The sequence below is a fragment of the Lactuca virosa genome, chromosome 8, assembly GCF_052849685.1.
Source record: "Lactuca virosa cultivar CGN04683 chromosome 8, Lactuca_virosa_CGN04683_v6, whole genome shotgun sequence".
In the NCBI taxonomy this organism is placed as follows: Eukaryota; Viridiplantae; Streptophyta; class Magnoliopsida; order Asterales; family Asteraceae; genus Lactuca; species Lactuca virosa.
Window position 1 is genome coordinate 363,488,808 of NC_136433.1, and position 17,666 is coordinate 363,506,473.

General features: G+C 36.0%; 1 protein-coding gene and 1 pseudogene across 2 annotated transcripts; both read right to left on the bottom strand.

Moving 5' to 3' along the window:
• Nucleotides 1-1,738: 1,738 nt before the first annotated feature.
• Nucleotides 1,739-4,949, bottom strand: LOC145132535 (receptor-like protein EIX2). Its single transcript, XM_079067348.1, has one exon. The coding sequence runs from the start codon at nt 4,862-4,864 to the stop codon at nt 1,883-1,885; it is 2,982 nt and encodes a 993-aa protein (XP_078923474.1). The 5' UTR covers nt 4,865-4,949; the 3' UTR covers nt 1,739-1,882.
• A 5,032-nt stretch (nt 4,950-9,981) lies between these two features.
• LOC145129604 (receptor-like protein EIX1) lies at nt 9,982-16,738 on the bottom strand (annotated as a pseudogene). Its single transcript, XR_013717559.1, has 2 exons — nt 12,758-16,738; nt 9,982-10,080 (listed from the first exon to the last, which is right to left on the bottom strand). The product of XR_013717559.1 is annotated as a receptor-like protein EIX1 (transcript).
• Nucleotides 16,739-17,666: the final 928 nt, after the last annotated feature.

The window sequence follows — 17,666 nt, forward strand, 5'->3', positions numbered from 1 at the left end:
TCTTCCTCTTAAATAATTTTCATTTGAAACTATAATATATATATATATATATATATATATATATATATATATATATATATATATATATATATTAGCGGAATATTACGTTACTGATATTGACGAAGGTTTGTTATAATAGATATGCATTGTTATAGAAGATATACTATACATTTCTTGTTGAGATAATATCCGTTAATAGCCATAAGTCTCTATATATTTCGGTTGTAACTCAATGGAATACACAAGGATATTATATGAGTCAACATATACCATCCCGTTTTCATTTTTGCATCGGAAGTGTTTTGATACTGTTATTATAACAGCATTTTGGGTGTTACGGATTTTTTTTGTAATGCTCACATTTTTGGAACGATGAAACCTAAGAAATCAGATACATTTGATGACATAGTTGGTCGTTCTGATTTTTGGATTTTTAACAGGAGGAAGAACTGTAATATGAGTTGGGGGTTTGGCTGCAAAATTCTGCCTTTGGTTGTAATATGCATTTGTTGTTAGCTTCTAGCTAGTTCGTTTCTTTCATTCTACCGTTCATAAAAAACCTTGTTACTTGCTATATTTCTCTAATTTCTTTAACTACTTTTTTTAACCATCAGAGTTTTTCTTCCTCTTCTTTTATCTCCATCTTGGTCTTGAACCCTCTGTTACAGGTGAGCTGCTTGACCTTTGACTATGCTTCGGGTTGACGTTTTGACTTTTCAGAAGTCTTCTTTTCAAACCTGGAACTCTTGGGTGTAAGGGGCTCTCAGCTCTGTGGGGTACAAATTTTGGGGGTTTTTTGTATTAAATGGCTACATCAAGGGCATATATTTGTAAAGCAAGAGCTGAAATATTTGAGATTTTAGCCAAGCCCCTGAAGGTGATGATGACGAATACCATCGTCCTTTTCTTAAGTACTTTGTTTTAATCACGTCCTCTAATATATATGATCGTTGCTTGTATCATCATATTAAACCCCAATAAATGCTAAGATAACCACATTAAAGGTGTCTAAATGTTTGGGAAATTCTGAATACTAAAATATGAAAATTTTAAATAGTGGAATACTAGATTTAATATCCTTCGAATTATGCTAATCACTAAAATATTAAAAAAAAGTTACACATTCATATGGCAAAAAGGGATTTGCACAACAGTCCTATGAATAGCCGGAATATAAATTTGCAATCTATTTTTGCAAAAGCATTGCATATTTGTAAAATATGAAAAAAAAAAAATCACAAAAAAAGTTATTATGCAGAATATGTTCGTAAAAGTAATTTGACAATCACTTGTTTTGCAAAATATGTGGTCATTTTGTATACGTGCAAAATATGGTCATTTGGTGTCCAAACACCTCTGATTTTGATCACTTCACTGATCTTCCTTTTAATTATGGCATTGAAATGTACTATGAATTTATGCTCCAAAAAAACTATATTAGATAGATGAAAAACAACAAATACAGCAGCAAAACAACAGAAGGTTAAACCAAGATAGATAAAAAATAAATAAATTAATAAATAAATAATAAAAAAATAATAATAATAATAATAAAAAACCATTACCTGAATCCTACTTGGAGCCATGCTAACTAAAAGAGACAAATGCAGCAGCAGGTTTTTGTGAGAGCAGAAGCAGGTTGAGAGTAACATAGCAGTGCATTTCATGTCAAAATCCAGTCACTCATAGGTTTTGGAATTCATTTCAATAGTAATCAAATAAAACTGTCTACTTGATCTTGTATAAAATAACAAATCCAACAAATATTTTCAAAATTGACACATTTAAACAACATCCATATTACAAACACAAAATCCAAATACTAGTATAAAATGCAAAATATCAGTATTAGAAAGCAAAACGACCGTTGATTCCCGAGGATCTATGCGGCTTCTCTTCCTCTCTTGATCGTGGCAACTCTTACCATAACTGCAACGTATATATTTTCCATCATATCCTCAGAAAGCTTGAAAAGCTTCTTTGTCCACTGTTTCTTGAACAACAGAACCCCAATAACACCCCAAAAGCCTGTTGCAAAACCACAAATTATGTCCGCGTATAACAACCATACATTGATCTGCTCCTCAGCTGCTTTGCGTTTCTTCTTGCTTGTTGTCACCGTTGTTGGGTGTTCTCCTGGATTTGAGCAATTATTTGGAAGTGGAGGTCCACGTAGATCTTTGTTCCCTTCATATATGGATGGATCAATCAGGGTCTGCAGTTGCCTTCCAGTTGGAATTCGTCCTGACAAGTTGTTGTGAGACAAATTCAAACGGCTCAAAAAGGTCAAATCTGCCATGCTCGGAGGGATCACCCCAGTCAACTCGTTTCCAGATAAATCAAGAGAATTTAACTCTGTCATGTTTCCTATGGTGTCTGGAATATGCCCACTGAGATGATTATTTGACAAATTGAGACCCACCAACATGGAAAGTGCAGTTAGCTCGACAGGTATTTCTCCAACAAGCTGATTGCTTGAAAGGTCCATGTTAAAAACCATATCCCAAGTTTTTGTGTATTCAAGATCAACGCCTTTTATGACCTGATCAACATTCTCATCAACGTCGAAAGAGGGAGGAGCAGAGTACCTATATCCGCCATCATTAACCATGGCATTCAACTCTCCTAGACAACGAGGAATATGTCCCTTTAAGTTGTTGTGTGCAACATCCAAAACATGAAGCTTGTAAGCTTTGCATAAACATTGAGGAATTCTTCCAGTGAAGTTGTTCTTGTGTAACCTCAAAACTCTCATATAGGAAAGTGTTGCTCCGAACCATTCTGGTATGTTTCCAGACAATTTATTATTACCCAGATCTAAGATACTTAAAACTCGTAAATTACCCAATTCTCGAGGAAGTTCACCAATAAATTTGTTATCATTCAGTTTTAATCGCTCTAAAGAATTAAGAGCCATAAAACTTGGAATTACACCTGACAGCTGATTTGAGCTAAATATCATGGTACGCAACTGTTGCAGATTCTCAAGACACTTGGGAACTTGACCGGTTAATCTATTTCTGGAAAGATCGAGATATTCGAGATCTGTCCTTCTGCACAATGACCTTGGAATTGAGTCATTGAAAAAGTTATTTTCCAGAAATAATATCGGAAAGCTATAGTTCCGACCATAAGTTTCCCCATTAGGAAGGTTTATCAAAGGTCCGTTGAGTTTGTTGTGGGAGAGATCGAAGTAACCAATGATGGGCATCTTCCGCAACCATGTTGGCAGATGTCCTGAAATTGTAGTATTAGACAAATCCAACAAATAAAGGTTCCTCTGATTTCGAAGCCAATGCGGAAATCTATTTGCGATATTGCAAGAACGAAGTAGAAGAGATACCAATTGGAATGGAGGTATCCAGTCACGTGAAATATTGTATCTCAACTTGGTGTTAGAAGAAGTATCCAAGTACTTCAACATTGAAAGGTTGGCAAAATGGGCTTCAGAAACTACTCCTTCTAAAGAGTTGTTAGAGAAATCCAGATATTGAAGTTTGGCAAGTTGCCCAATTGAAACTGGAATAGTCCCATTTAACAAATTTGAAGACGCCCGAACTAATTGTAAGGAAATAAGTCTTCCTAGAGATGCTGGGATGGGACCCGTTAACCAATTGGAACTTAGATCCAAATATGTTAAAGTTGCTAGATTTCCAATGGATTCTGGAATTGAACCATTCAATTGATTGAAAGAAATGTCAAGTTTGGAGAGATTTCCAAGGTATGCAGGAATGGGACCGGTTAACTGGTTAAAGGAAAGATCAAGATCTATAAGGTTAGGTATAATAGGAACTGATGAATTCAACATGTTTCCTGAGAGGACAAGGACTCTTAGGGAACTCATATTTGTGAAAACAGATGGAAATGGGCCTTCTATCGAATTTTGGCTGAGAACCAGGTGTCGGATGTTAGAAAGTGTGCTGAAATTATAACGAGGGGAAGACAGATGCGTTTTATCAAGCCCACAAGATGACAAATGCAGCTCTGATAAAGAAGGAATCTTGCTTAGCAAGTTAGCAAAGTTCCATGACCGACTAAGATTAAAGTTAGAAAGATCCAGGAATGTTAAGGTTGATGACATGTTTTGAAGAAATCCAGGGAGTGGCCCGTTGAAAGAATTGAAGCCAAGATCCAGGTGTTTGATGTTGGGAAGTATTCTACTCAAATTAAGAAAAGGACCAAGATCAGCTTCGAAAAGTCTACATCCCCACAAATTTAACACTTTTAAGGAAGGAATCATGTAAAACAGCACGTCGCTGTTTTGTGCTTCGCCAAGATATACTGGACTCAAGTCGAGATGCTCAAGCAATGAAAGGCCAGAAGTCCATGCCATATCATCAACCATCAGCCCCCACGTGCGTTTGCTTAAACTGAGATCAAGAACTTTTAAATTAGAAAGATTACCAATGTGATGAGGAATAATACCTTGAAAACCAGCTTGAGAAAGATTAAGGTGGGTCAGTTGTTTCAAGGACCCAATGAACTTTGGGATGCGGCTTCCTTGAAAATCATTCCCACTCAAATCCAAGGATTTCAGATGTCTCAACTCTGCCAAAGAAGACATCACCTCATAACCAACTAAGTAGCCTTCATCATTTCCCATGAGATGAAGGCTTTCCACATCTCCAGTGACAGTGTCACAGTGGATTCCTTCCCACAGGCAGCAGTCATTGCCAATCCATGATGACAACATTCCAGAACGATCTTCAACACTATCTTTAAAGTTCAGAACTGCAAGTCGCTCTTCCTCAGAGCAAACAGCGAGACTGGTATTTCCATCACCCAAGCAAGTATATGTGGCTCCTGCAAACAGAAAACCACATACGAAAATGAGATGGAGCCCCAAACCTCTCCGATTCCCCATTAGCAACCCTAAAGCAATTTAGAGATTGGAAAACAAAATTGGAAGAAGAAAGATGAAGTGATGAGTTGCTACAATGAAGGAACTGGTTGATTTAAAAAGCCATGCAAGACTTAGAAGTCAATGACAGAATTATATTGTCGTGTGTGGTCCTATGGCTAATTTGTTGTTCTTTTGATCAAAATAAGTGGTTATATCTGGCCACAAATCTTATAAAATATAAACCGAATAAAACACAGTAATTGACAAACAAACATTTATATTCTCGAGAGATCAATGACAAATTAGAATATTTTTGTAAATGATTAACAAAGTTGATATGTCAAGCCCGATAGAGGATAATTACTTTACATTGAAAATTTCATATTGTTCAAGGTTACCAGTCAATTTGATCACAGGTTAGTACATAAGAGGTCTATTTAGTTTCATAGTAGGCCTCACATATGACTTTCAAGTCAACAAAGTAGCCCCCACAGTTCACGTATATGTTTTGTCATTATTTTCTAACACCTTAATATTGCATACAACATTTGGTCTATTTTTTTTATTATTATTTTAATTGGACACTCAGATATAAAACATTGTTTCTTAAAATACAAGGTTAAGGCAAAGCATCTTATCCACTTGAATTAGACAGAATTTGGAATGAATGAAGTCAATGAAAGACTTGTATTATTGTGTGTGGTCCTAGGCTAATTGTCTTTATCTTGATCAAAATAAGTGGTTTATACCAAGTCTATTCCCCGTTGCATATGCAATTGTATGTGGCCAAAGCTTTTTACAAAATATGAATTTAATATGACACAATATTCGACAAACAAGCATTTATATTCTCGAGAAATCAAAGATAATTCATAATATTTTTGTAAATGATCAATAAATAACAAAGTTGTTGTGTCAAATGCATTACGGTTGTGTTAGAACTTAGACGTGACAATTTTGAACCATGTAGATGGAAATGGATAAGATTATACTCCCTCCGTCTCAAAAATATTGTCCACGGACAAAAAACAAACAGATTAAGAAAAATATTAATTATCACCAACTTTATTAGATGAAATGACAATCGTACCCTTTTGTTGCATTTAATTCCATGGTAGTTGCATTTAATTTCATGGTAGTTTAACGAAAAATGAAACATGGACTATCAATATGGGACGGATGGAGTATTTCCTAACAGTTTAACGGGTAAAATCTTAAGCCTTGTCTAAAAGTGAAACAATCTACATAGTGCCAGATATAACATGGTACTTTAAAATTGTAGCTTATTTACATATAGTATGTTAAGTTTTCTCTATAACTGTATATTTAATGTTCTACTAATTATATAAAGAATTCAACGATTGCACCACGGAAACCGTTATTTCAAATCAAACAGCCGTGTCCGCTATTTTAGTATGTGACTATGATAGTGCTTAGTACAACATACTCATACGATGTCTCTCTTGATACCAAAACCAACCAGTATATGAAACTCCCTGTAACAGAAACGTGTATGATGTAAGACCCAATCCCGAGAGCACGATTTGATCAAATCGAGAAATATCTTTATATGGATCAAAACAACGTCAAATGGGGGCAATCGCCTTGGTAAATATTTGTTGAAGTAAGGCTATACAAGTTGTTCTATCTGGCCATGCATTTTTATAGAAGTATTTGGTTTCAATTTTGTTATGATTTCCATATATCTTGATTATTTGAATACGATTAGAACTCCCAAAGAGCTTTCTAGAGCAGTTGAATACATGACTGAAGAAGGAATTTGAGATGAAAGATTCTAGAAAGAAAAAAAAAATTGCCTTGGGATATATATTAAATATTTAAAGAATGGAATGCTTGTGCACGAAGAAACTTATATAAAAAGATGCTAAGTTGATTTTATATACACAAGGCACATTAATTGAGCACACAAGTGGTTGTAATATCACTTGATTATTTGTATGTGCATCAATGCATATGTACCACATTTCATTTTCATTGGAGTATTAATATATCTCTTTAATTAATTATATACAACTTGATATATCATTCTCTGTAAGATTGTTGTTCGCAAAGTACCACATCTATCTATGTCTATTGTTGCGTATCAAAGTCTATGTAATAAATTTGTCTGCCAAAAGATACTAAAAACATTTTTAAAATCACTGATAAATTGTCCATATGAAAAATGGCAAAAACACATTTTAAGGAACAACATTTAGGGGAACGTACTAACCTTTAGACGAGGCTCCAATTCGCCATATTATGTAGTTGGCAGAAACTTCTAATTAAGTGAGGCATTCAATAAGATCAGTAAGTCTCCTGAAACACAAGAGCATTAAGAATAAATTCTTGATATCATTGCCTGCAATTTGGGAGAGGACATTTCACTTTCTTGATAACCATTATAAACAAACATGCTTTTCGTTACTATCAGATAAAATGTTCCAAACAAACTAGAAGAGGATAGGCAAGAAAAATTCATCGGTCAAGAAGTTGACTCGAAGCACATGTGCAACTATGCATATAGCAATAAAGAATCATCACTGCACGAGCTAACTGAAAGCAAAAATATTGTACAATAATGGTATTGTTTTCATGGTATAAAATGTTGGTGGGCAAGGCTAATCTAACAGTAAAATTGACAGGGGTATAAGAGGAATTAAAGATAGCCTAATGCTTAAAGCTTTATTAAAGTGACTGAAAGCTGTTACTGAAATTACACACTGAAATGGCTAAAACAAAGTAACTTAAATTGGCTAAAAACTACAACTTAAAGCAGAAAAATCAGAAAAATAGCAATGGATCTTTCACTGGGCAGGTGACCCACGTGCCCTCTTATTCTCCTAAATATTGGGTCAACTTTGACTATCATAAAACACAGGACAGGCACTGCTCCTTAGACAAGAGACACTGCCTACTGAAAAAGGTATAGAAAACTCATGACCATATCACATAAGGACATAACTTATTAATGTATAAGTGCACCTTAAAATAAAAATTAATAAGTATGGTTTTCGGGTTTGCAAAAATTGATTCATTAGAAAGTCAATCCTTGAAAACAAGTCTTGGAGAGCTTCTTTTGTCTTGAAATAGTGCATAATTATGTTTGTCGCCCAATCAGTGTTAAATAGGTAGGTTGTGCAATATAATGGAGTGGCTAAACGAAAAGGACCCAACTATTATTAAATGGCCAAAATTTTACAAAAATGTGCATATATATTTAAAAATGTGCATCTCTATTTTGCCTATCTATAATGCAATAAATAGGTAAACTTCTAAAATATGAAAATAGATTTCAAAAAATGCATTGTGCAAAATTATCATATTATGCGAAAAATGGTTGTAAAAGTAATTTCATTTTTTTTTTTTTTGTGAAATAAGTGGTCGCTGGTCAATTTGTGATAAATGTGTAAAAGGTGGTCATTTACTGTCTAAACTCCAAACAGCCATCATTTTTGGTGAATTCATTGATATCCCTTACAATTATGTTATTTAAATCAACTATGAATTTAAGCCTGAAAAAAAAACTGAAATAGAAAGATAAAATACGACAAACAAAACAGCAGAACCAGTGTATATATATATATATATATATATATATATATATATATATATATATATATATATATATATATATATATATATATATATATATATAGGAGCGTTCAATCGAGAACATTTCTTATTACGAGAACGTTTGAAAACAAATCTGGACCACATAATTTTTTTAATTAAAACTATAAAATAATATTTATAAAAATTAATCAATTGTTACAAAAAAATTAAAAAACTCACTAACCAAAATCACTCACCACCCATCACCACTACCTACTACCCACTACCACCTCCACCACTGCCCGCCACCACCACCAACCGCCACACCCACCACCATGCACCACCACTCATCACTACCGACCACCACCACCCACATCCACTCATCACTACCGACCACCACCACCGCCCGCTACCACCACCCCCACCTATCACCTACCAAAACCACCACCCGCCACAACCATCACGACCAACCTCCACCACCCCCACCCACCTCAATCACCTATCACCACCACTCGCCACCACCACCACCACCACCACCTATCACCACCCACCAAAACCACCACCCGCCACGACTAGCACCCACCACCACCCACCACCATCACCACCCGCAAATACCACCCCCACCCATCACCCACCAAAACCACCACCCGTCACCACCATCACCACCAACCTCTATCACCAATCATCACCACCCCCACCCACGTCAATCACCCATCACCACCACCACATATCACCACCCACCACCACCATCTGTCACCACCACCTCCACCCACAACCCCCCAAAACCACCACACGCCACAACCAGCACCCGCCACCACCATCACCACCCACCACCTACCACTACCCAACCACCACCCACCACCACTACCTACCACCCACCACCACCTCCACCACCCATCACCACCACCCGTCACCACCACCAACCAACCACACCCACCACCATGCATCACTACTCATCACTACCGACCACCACCACTCATCACCACCACCCGCCACCACCATTACCACCTACCTCCACCACCAATCACCACCCTCCCCACCCACCTCAATCACCCAACACCACCATCCACCACCACCTACCACCATGACCACCCACCACAACCACCCATCACCACCACATCGACCTACCACTCACTAAAACCAGCACCCGCCACCACCATCATCACCATCACCACCACCCACCACCACCATCCATCACCACTGACCACCACCACCCATCACCACTACCTGCTACCACCACCTGCCCCCATCACCCTCACCTACCACCCACCAAAACCACAACCCACCCACCTCCACCTCCACCACCCACTACCCACCACCTGTCATTACCACCAACCACCACCCATCACCACCACCCGCCTCCACCATCCATCACCACCACCCCCCACCACCACCACCCATCACCACCACCCACCACCTATCATCACCACCTGCCTCCACCACCCATCACCACCCCACCAAAACCAACATACACCATCACCACCCTCACCACCAACCGCCACCCACCCACCACCACTACCTATCACCTTCACCCATCTCCACCACCCATCACCACCACTCGTCACCGCCACCTGTCACCCACTATAATCACCACCCTACATGTCACCCCCACCAGCCTTCACCACCACCACCACCTACAACCACCAAACATCACTACACACCACCACCACCATCATCACCACCTGTGATTACGTGTATATAATCACATGTGATTATTTGTATTTAATCACATATGATTTATATGGACATTATTCTTTTTTGTCCATATAAATCATGTGATTAGATACATATAATCACATGTGATTAGATATATTTAATCAAATGTGATTAGATATATTTAATCAAATGTGATTAGATATATTTAATCACATATGTCATTATTATGTTCTCGATTCAATAATTATTGTTTGTCAACTTTAATCATATGTGATTAGATACGTATAATCACATGTGATTATATGTATCCAATCACATATGATTTACATGAACAATATTCATTTTTGATTTTTCGTTTCAATAATTTTTCTCATATATTTAATCACATGTGATTATAAGTATTTAATCACTTATGATTAATGCGCACATAAATTTATTTTAATGTTCTTGATTCAATAGTTGTTCTCGTGTATATAACTACATGTGATTATATATATTTGATCACATACGATTTATTAAATCAAGAACGTGAAAACAAATCTTTTTCACATAAATCGTGTGTGATTAAATACACGAGACCAACTATTGAATTAAAAAGGCAAAAATGAATATTGTCCACAAAAATCATATGTGATTAAATACATATAATCACATGTGATTATATGTATCTAATTACATATGATTTATGTGGGCAATATTCATTATTTCTTTGTCAATTCAAAAGTTGTACTCATGTACTTAATCACATGTGATTATATGTATCAAATCACATATGATTTATATTGATAATATTCGTTTTCACATTTTTGATTCAATATTTGTTCTTATGTATTTAATCGTATGTGATTGTATGTATTTAATCACATATGATTAATGTGGAAAAAGAAAAACTATTGAATAAAAAACACGAAAATGAATCTTGTGTACAAAAATCATATGTGACTAAATGTACAAGAACAACTATTGAACGAGAATGTGAAAATGAATATTGTCCATATAAATCATATCTTATTAGATACATATAATCTATGTAATTAAATACACAAGAACAAAAACTGAATCAAGAACGCGAAAATGAATATTTTCCACATCAATTCTATGTGATTAGATACATATAATAACATGTGATTATATACGTTTAATCACATATGATATATGTGGACAATATTTATCTTTGTGTTCTCGATTCAATAGTTGTTCTCGTGTATATAATCATATGTGATTATATGTATCTAATCACATATGATTTATATAGACATCATTATTTTTTGTCCATATAAATCATATGTGATTAGGTACATATAATCACATGTGATTATATGTATTTAATCACATATGATTACAGTTGACAAAGAACAATTACTGAATCGAGAATGTGACAATGAATCTTATCCACATAAATCATATATGATTGGATACATATAATCACATGTGATTATATGTATATAATCACATATGATTTGAGGTGGACAAAATTCATTTTTACCTTCTCGATTCAATAGTTGTGCTCATGACTTAATCACATACGGTTATACATATAATCACATGAAATAAAATACATTAGAATAACTATTGAATCGACAAAGCAAAAATGAATTGTGTCCACATAAATCATATGTGATTAGATTCATATAATCACACGTGATTAGATTTATTTAATCACATATGATTAATGTGGAAAAAGAAAAATTATTAAATCGAAAACTCGAAAATGAATCTTGTGTACATAAATCATATGTGACTAAATGTAAAAGAACAACTATTTAACGATATTCTGAAAACGAATATTGTCCATATAATTAACAACTATGGAATCGAGAAAAAGAGAAAACAAACTTTGTCCATATAAATTATATGTGATTAAATACATATAATCACATGTGATTAAATATATGAGAATAAACTATTGAATCAAAACACGAAAATGAATCTGGTCCATATAAATCATATGTGATTGGATACATATAATCACATGTAATCACATGTGATTATATGTATTTAATAATATACGATTTATGTTGAAATTATTTATTTTCGTGTTTTTGATTCAATAGTTGGTCTCATGTATTTAATCACATATGATTTATATGGACAAGTTTTGTTTTTGTTTTTTTAGATTCAATAGGTGTTCTCATGTAGTTAATCAAATATGATTATATGTATTTAATCACATATGATTTATGCGGACAAGATTCGTGTTCACGTTTTCGAGTCAATAGTTGTTGTCGTGTATTTAATCACATGTGACTATTTTTATTTAATCACATGTGACTTTATATAGATAATATTTATTTTTGTTTTTTTTTTTCAATTCATTATTTGTTTTTGTGTATTTAATCACAATTGATTATATGTTTTTTTATAATAAAAAAATATGCATTTACATGCTATTTCATTTATAAATACAAAGTGTTTTAAAAACGTTGTTTTCTATTCATAAAACAAATTCTTACAAACTAATATACTCTTTAATCTATAAAGTTAATTTATTTATCCTATTTATTTCTCAAAATTTAAATAAGTCTAATAATTAAATTTATTAATATAATGTATTCATAATCACAAAAAATTATTTAAGTATAGCCAAATATTAAATCCATTAGTATTAGTCCAACACCCACATCCATTATTTATACGGCCCAAATGCAATTTAACCTAGATCGGTAAATAGAATCTTTGAAAAGTCAAAATTGAGTGTATTACCTTCTCATCTAAATTCAGAAGCAAAAGCAAATTCCAACGACTGCTTTATCTTGAGCGACAACATCTCCGGTGGCTTTTTCCTCCGGTGAATATTTATTCTCCGACTAAGCTTGAGAGTTAAATCTATGTTGCAGCGGCATGAAGATGTTGGAAAGCAGAAAATAAAGATGAAATTTACCAAAAATACGTTCCCGATTCGTCCTAAATATTCCGGCGACACCTTCATCTCCGGTGACTCCCTCCTCTGGCGAAACTTTCTTCTCCGATTAACTAGACGTCGCCACTAGTGACTCATATGAGTCGTATCTCCTTCGATAGTTCAATCAATCACAACCAACGACCTTCAAAAAGCCTAGATCTCATCTGTTTTCTCTTACTTTTCTATTTGTTTACTAAATCTTACTCTTAACCATGTCTGTTTCGTATCAGTCAAACATGTTGAGTGTATTGTAGGTCTGATACCGGTACTTGAGTTGCCTCCGTCACGGAAATTGATCGGTGGGAGGTAGAGAACCACTGGTGATGGAGTCTGCGATTTGCTTCTTCATTTCTTCAAATAGAGGGAAGCAGACGGAGATGGCGATAAGCGAAGACGTGGTTTCTGACAGTGGTGCTTTTCCGGCGGAAGAAGTTGAGAGGCGGAGCTGGTTCAGGAAGAGAATGGACGATTAGAGGTGTTTCGGGGAGCAATTTCATGAAGATTCGATGCGGTGGCGGTCCGATGGTGGCCGATGGCGGTCTGACAGCCGATCGGTGGCGGTCTGGCGACGGCCGGCGGCGGTATGGCGATGGCCGGCGGTGGTCCAACAGTCTTAGTTGAACACCTTCAAATGAGATGTAATATTATAAAAAGATAATACGGGGTTGGGGCGAGTGTTACTACGATTGCAACATATATCTTGTCCATGGTTTCCTCAGCAAACATGAAAATGATCCATCTCCACTGCTTCTTGAACAACAGAAGTCCAATAACACCCCAAAACCCTGTTGCAAAACCACAAATTATGTCCACATAAAACAGCCAAACCTGAGTCTTCTCATCAGCTACTCCTTGTTTCTTCTTGTTTTTTGTTGTTGGTTCTTCCTGATTGGAGCAATTCCTAGGCAATGGAGGCCCACAGAGATCTTTGTTCCCTTCATATATCGATGGATCTGTAAGGGTCTGCAGTTGCCTTCCTGTTGGAATTCGTCCGGACAGGTTGTTGTGTGACAAATTCAAATGGCTCAAAAAGGTCAAATCTGCCATGCTCGGAGGGATCAACCCATTTAACTGGTTTCCAGATAAATCAAGAGATTCTAACTCCGTCATGTTTCCGATAGAGTCTGGAATATAGCCGTTGAGATGATTATTAGACAAGTTGAGACCCACCAACTTGATAAGTGCAGTTAGCTCGACCGGTATTTCTCCAACAAGTTGATTGCTTGAAAGGTCCATATTATAAACCAAACCCCAAGTTGTTGTGTATTCAAGACTAACACCTTTCATGACCTGCTCAACATTTTCATCATCGTCCAAGAAGCTACCTGGAAAGTATCCATAATCGCAATCATTACCCATGGCATCCAATTCTCCAAGACAAGGAGGGATGGTTCCCTTTAAGTTGTTGTCTGCAACATCCAAAATTCGAAGATGTGAAGCTTTGCATAATGATTGCGGAATTCTTCCGGTGAAGTTATTTTTGTGTAACCTCAAAACTACCAAATTTGTAAGGTTCTCTGCGACCTATTCGGGTATATTTCCAGACAATCTATTATCACCCAAATCTAAGATACTTAAATATAGTAAATTCCCTAATTCTTGCGGAAGCTCACCAACAAAGTTGTTGTCTTTCAATTTTACTGATGTAATGAATTAAGAGCTACAGAACTTGGGACGACACCAGATAACCAATTTGAGCTAAGTATCAAGGTATACAACTCTTGCAGATCCACAAAACACTTGGGAATTTTACATGTTAACCTGTTCTTGGAAAGATCAAGATATACCAAATCTGTCCTTCTACACAATGAACTTGGAATCGACTCATTGAAAAAATTATTTTCCAGAAACAATGAAGGACCAAATCGATACCGACCATAAGTTGCCCCATTAGGAAGGTTTTTCAAAGGTCCATTGAGTTGGTTGTGAGAGAGATCTAAGTGAGGAATCATGGGCATCTTCCGCAACCATCCAGGCAGAGGTCCTGACATTCTAGCATTGGATAACACTAACATCCAAAGTTTTCTTTGATTCCGAAGCCACTGTGGAAATCCATTTGTGATATTGCAAGAATGGAGTTGAAGAATTTCCAATTGGAATGGAGGTATCCAGTCACTTGAAACATTAAATGTCAGTTTGGTGTTAAGAGAAGCATACAAATGCTTCAACATCGAAAGGTTAGCAAAATGGGCTTCAAAAACTACTCCTTCTCAAGAATTGTTAGAAATATCTAGATGTCGGAGTTTGGAAAGTAGCCCAATTGAAACTGGAATGGTATCATTCAAGAAATTTGAACCCAACGAAACTGATTGTAATGAAACAAGTCTTCCTAGAGATGCTGGAATGGGGCCTTTTAACTGATTGGAGCTTAGATCCAAATATGTTAAACCTGCTAGATTTCCAACAGATTCTGGAATCGAGCCATTCAACTGATTACCTGAAAGGTCAAGTTTGGAAAGATTCCCAAGGAACGTAGGAATGCGACCGGTTAACTGGTTATAGGAAAGGGCAAGATCTAAAAGGTTAGGCATAATAGGAACCAATGAATTCAGCATGTTTCCTGAGAGGTCAAGGGCTCTCAGGGAACTCATGTTTGTGAAGACAGACGGAAATGTGCCATGAATTAAATTTCCACTTAGATCCAGGTGTTGGATGTTAGAAAGTGTGCTGAAATTGTGACGAGGGGAAGATAGATGCGTCTTATGGAGCCCACAAGCTGACAAATGCAGCTCTGCTAAAGAAGGTATCATGCTTAGCAGGGTTGCAAAGTTCCATGCCAAACTAAGATTGAATCCGGAAAGATCTAGAAATGTTAGGGATGATATGTTTTGAAGAAAGCCAGGGAGTGGACCTTCGAATGAATTGCTACCAAGATCAAGGTGTTTGATGTTGGGAAGTATTCTACTGGAATTAAGAAAAGGGCCAAAATCAGCATTAGAAAGTCCACATCTCCACAAACTTAATTTTTTCAAGGAAGGAATCATGTAAAACAGCATGTCCCTGTTTCGTGCTCCCCCAAGATCTACCAAAGTCAAGTTGAGAAGTTCAAGTGACGAAAGGCCAGAAGTCCAAGCCATGTCATCTGCCATCAACTTAAAATTTGAACTGAGATCAAGAAGCTTTAAGTTAGAAAGATTTCCAATGTGAGGAGGAATAGTACCTTCAAAACCAGCATCAGAGAGATTGAGGTAGGCCAGTTGTTTCAAGGATCCAATGAACTTTGGGATCTGACTTCCTTGGAAATAATTCCCACTCAAGTCCAAGTGTTTGAGATTCCTCAACTCTGCCAAAGAAGACTTCACCTCATTACCAACTAAGTATTTGTAGCCTTGACCCCAAACATCGAAATCTCCTCTGAGATGAAGGCTTTCTACCTTTCCAGTGACACCATTACAGTGGATTCCTTCCCACAGGGAGCAGTCATTGCCAACCCATGATGACAACATTCCAGAACCATCTTCAACACTGTTTTTGAACTTGAGAAGAGCAAGTCGCTCTTGCTCAGAGCAAACAGTGAGACTCGTATTTCCATCACCCAAACAAGTAGTAGTATATGTGGCTCCTGCAAACAGAAAACCACATACAAAAATGAGATGGAGCCCCAAACCCCTCTGATTCCCCATTATCAACCCTAATTCGATTAGTTAATTTAGAGATTGGAAAAGAAGAGCTGGAGTAGAAAGATGGATTGTTAAGATGAAGTGATGGGTTCCTATGATGGAGGACCGAGTTGATATATAAATCCATAAAGGAAGAGCAGCTTCTTGTCATGGAAGACTTGGAAGTCAATGACAAAATTTTATTCTTGTGTGGTCTGTAAGCTAACTTCTTTTTTATCAAAATAAGTGGTTAATTGCCAAGTCTATTCCCCATTACAAACCAATTGAATCTGGCCAAATTTTCTTTACAGAATATGAATTGAATATGACTCAGTATTCAACAAAAAAGCATTTATATTCCCGAGAAATCAAAGATAATTTATAATATTTTTGTAAATGACTAACAAGTTGACGTGTCAAGATCACTAGAGGATAACTTCTGTAACTTCAAATTTAATATTTGGTGTTATGTGTTTATAAAACATAATCCGTTTATATGTTTTATAAGTATTTAATATTTCGTTCAAGGTTAAGGCATAGTGTCTTATCCACTTGAATTACACAAATCACGAGAAGCTTTATTGGCCGACTTGGAAAGTGTGTGTGTCGAATACATCTCTCTCTGATTGATGCACTAAAAATGGCCTAAAGAAACAACAAAAATAATGCAAAGAGCAAGACTAGTCATGAAACATTATATAAATAACTTAAACTTATAACCATTAAAGGCGTGGGGGTCAAAAAAAAAAAAAAACAAAAGTAAGCATCATAACCCAAGGGATTATGAATATAGAAGAGCTCTTTATTAAGCCAACATACATGTAATTAGGGCTAAATGAAAGAAATAACAACGTATTTTCATTTGTGTATTCTAGCATCTTACAATTACTCAATTTGGTCCACCACAACATTGTATTTTCTATATTTTTTCTTATTAAGGCATTGTAGTTCGAAAAATGTACCTATTTATATCAAGAGATTATTATGTTTTGAAAAATGTACTCGGTTATAGCATTTCAATCCTATAAAGTATAAACCAACCAAACAAGATAGTGGAATGATAATGATCTATCTTATTGTCATGCTCATTGAATTACTTTATTCATTTCAC

Coding starts and splice junctions, on each gene's coding strand:
- LOC145132535 (XM_079067348.1), bottom strand. CDS start 4,864: ATGGGGAATCGGAGAGGTTTGGGGCTCCATCTCATTTTCGTATGTGGT.